General features: G+C 54.7%; 1 gene segment (V, D, J or C); it reads right to left on the bottom strand.

The window, feature by feature from the left end:
- Window positions 1-780: 780 nt before the first annotated feature.
- Window positions 781-2,498, bottom strand: LOC113409120 (the record flags this gene model as incomplete). The annotated part of the segment is given in 2 exon segments: window positions 781-1,128; window positions 2,432-2,498. Coding segments are annotated over 2 exon segments (415 nt in total), but the record flags the coding sequence as incomplete, so codon positions are not given.
- Window positions 2,499-3,296: the final 798 nt, after the last annotated feature.

The raw sequence follows: 3,296 nt of genomic DNA, 5'->3' as shown, positions 1-3,296 counted from the left end.
CCTCCATTCATACATGGGACCAAGGGGAGAGAATCTCAAGTGACTGGCGCAGCAGAGAGCGTGGTGGTGCTGTGTGGGTCATGGGGCCGTTCTGGTCTCTCTCTGGGTCTGCGGCTGCGTGTCTATGGGGCTGTGGGTGGCTGATTTCTGGACCTGCATGTGCTTCTCTGTGTCTCTGGCTCTGGGGTTGTGTGCCCCTCACTCATCCCTGCATTAAGCAACCAACTTCCTCTTCAACAAACACTGCAAGAAAACTCCCCCAGTCTCCACCGGCGCCTATTGCAAAGCCCTTCGCAGCTGCCACTATGAGTCTGATCTTCCCACAGTGACTCAGCAGGGCCGGGTCATAACCTCACTTGCAGCAGGGCAAAGAGCTCAGAGCCAGCCCGGGCCAATAGCGAGAGAACAAATTGAGAGAGAGAGAGAGACATCTCTGGGCACACTGTGGCTCTCTGGGTTTCTGACCACCTCTCTCACCCCGAGGCACTGACAGGATGTGAGACACACCAGAGCTGCAGCCAGTGACAACTCGGCAGAAAAGCCGCCTCGAATCGGCCGGGAGATTGTTTAATATAAACCTGACCCACCCCCACCCCACCCCCCACAGCATGAGCGTCGGTCAGATATTCCTGATCTCCACTCCTGCTTGGAGCCAGCCTCATCTCCCATTCCCTGCTCCCAGAGCCAGCCCGGCCCCCACCTTGGAGCCGGATTGGCACCAGTGTCTCCTAGGGGGGACGGGCCCCCCATGTCCCCCCCCCCCCCCCCCCCGACTCTTACCAGTCACACTCTGGTTTCTCCTCATCACTCTTAGATCTGTGCCTCCTCCCATCCCTGTCGTCTCATTCTGGATTTCGATGCAGCACTGATAGAGGCCAGAGTCTCTCTTGTCCAGTTTAGACAGGGTCAGCATCGCGTTCCCCTTTCTGATCTCATCCAGACTGGACACACGGAGCCGCCCCCGGTAGAAGGGGTAGTTAGCATCCAGCACCACGTCTTCTCCAGATCCCCTGAACCAAAGCACCTTGGCTCTACTGCCATTTCTGCTCTGGAAGGAGCAGCTCAGGGTCACGTTATCCCCGGCTGTTGTGTTGAGGGACATGGGCTCCTGGGAAACTCCAAGACCAGCTAGGGAAGAGAGAGAACCCGCATCATACACCGGGCAGCACCGTGCGGCAGGACAGACCTGTCCTGGCCTTTAGAGAGAGCGTCAGCCGCTGTGTTCCTGTGTGTAGAGCTAAACTTTCACCTCTCGCTAGTTTAGTAGCAGTGTCTCTCTCTGTTCCTGGATTCTCCTTGATTCATCCATCCATCCTCTGACCCTAGATCCATCCATCCATTATCCATCCTAGCTCTATCCATCTATAGATCCATCCAGCCATAGACCCATCCAGCCATTCTCCAGTCCTAGAGCCGTCCATCCAACCTTTCATTCCTAGACCCATGTCTCTTAATTCACATCTGTTCTCCATTTTTGTCCCTCGTTCCCTAGATCAACATCGATTTATCTATCTCCAGGGAAGATCTGCAATCCTAGATGCCTGGATAAATCCAGTAATGTGTTCACCTTATCAAGAGCCATGTCCCTGAATTGCGCAGGAAACTCACCTGGTTCCTGGCTGGATGCTCCCACATTTGGGTTCGGCGCTCTCTTGCAACCAACTGGAATTTCTGCGACAGCTTCATTTGAATGAAAAAACAGGAGTGAGTGGGTGAGGTTCTGTAGCTTGCTATGTGCAGGAGGTCAGAGTAGGGAATCGTGAAGGTACCTTTTGGCTTTAAAGTCCATGAGAAGGGTTTAGTGCATTTCTGATGGCCGCCACCTTGGCTAACATGCTGCAGATTGAACTGGGGACCTCAACATCTAAAAGCGCAAGTTGCTACAGCTTGAACTAGAAGAGCTGGGGGCTGTAACATGTTGTATTCTGGGTAGATCAGCACAGAGTGGGATCTCCTAACGCGCACTCTCCAGTCGTGAGACATTCAGTAAGGAAATGAATGATCCCAGTCTGCACAGCAGCCCTGGGTTGGCTAATCCGATGTTAAATCCAGTCTAGTTTACCCTGCTCCACATTTTCTGTTTGCAGCCTGCTAAAGATTTGTGTGGGGGGCGAGAGATTAGAGACGTCTTGAGGAGGGAGGGAGGGACAGATACTGTGGGGGGAAGGATGGAGGGGCAGATACGGTCGAGGGAAGGATGGATGGAGAGCTAACAGAAGGATGGATAGATAGAGGGAAGGATGGGTGGATGGATAGATAACAGAAAGCTGGAGGGATACTGCAGAAGAAGGATGGATGGATTAGATGAGCTAGATGGGGATGTATGGGGATGGCTAGATATGGCTGTGGGGACGGGGAGGGATGGACAGATTGACCTGGGGGAGTAGACAGACCAACCCCCAGGTTAGCTAGCCAAGATTTGCTGACTTACCTGCTGCCCAGGTGGGGATGAGGAGGACAATGCAGAGGACGGGGCTCAGGGCTTGCAGCGGCTCCATGTCCCTGCTCTCTGGGCGGCTCCGCAGGGCCCGCTCAGCTCAGCCTCAGCATCCTCCGGAAGCGTCAGCCTACGAGGGCCGGTGGAAGCGTTTGTGGTCAGCACCTCTGAGATGGGCCGGATAAGGGGGGGAGGAGAGTTAGGTGTGTGTCTGTGCTATTAAACGTAACAGGGGCCTGTGTACGTGTCTGTGAGCATGTGCGCCCCCTGCTGGCATGGATCAGCCCCGCTCCTCCTTGTGTCCTGGACCCCAGACCGCCCACAGCTGTGGGGGATTCCCCTCTACTCAAAGCTGGGGTGGCCTGTGAATCAGGAGCAGGCCTCCCCGTCTGCCTTGGGAGGCAGCACAGGGACAGCTGGTCTGTCTATAAGGTAGGTGGGTTTGGCCCCGTGTGTTTTACTGGCGGGAGGAGGTGGATGGAAGAGGGTGGAATGGGGCAGGATGGATGGATCAATCCATCCTCAGTGCCTTTGGTCTGTCTGTCAGTAATTCATCCTGTCCATCTGTCTGTGGAGAAGGCCCTGTCTGCATCCACCCATCCATCCGTCCATCCATCCTTCACTCTGTCCATCTGTCTGTGGTAGGGCCCTCTGTCCGTCCATCCATGGATCAGTCTGTAGCTAGAATCATAGAATATTAGGGTTGGAAGAGACCTCAGGAGGTCATCTAGTCCAATCCCCTGCTCAAAGCAGGACCAACCCCAACTAAATCATCCCAGCCAGGGCTTTGTCAAGCTGGGCCTTAAAAACCTCTAAGGATGGAGATTCCACCACCTCCCTAGGTAACCTATTCCAGTGC

This window comes from Terrapene carolina, unplaced genomic scaffold, assembly GCF_002925995.2.
Source record: "Terrapene carolina triunguis isolate 2854851 unplaced genomic scaffold, T_m_triunguis-2.0 Scaffold29824, whole genome shotgun sequence".
Taxonomy (NCBI): domain Eukaryota; kingdom Metazoa; phylum Chordata; order Testudines; family Emydidae; genus Terrapene; species Terrapene triunguis.
Note: the sequence above shows the minus strand (reverse complement) of the source record. Positions and strands in the feature narration are given on the sequence as shown.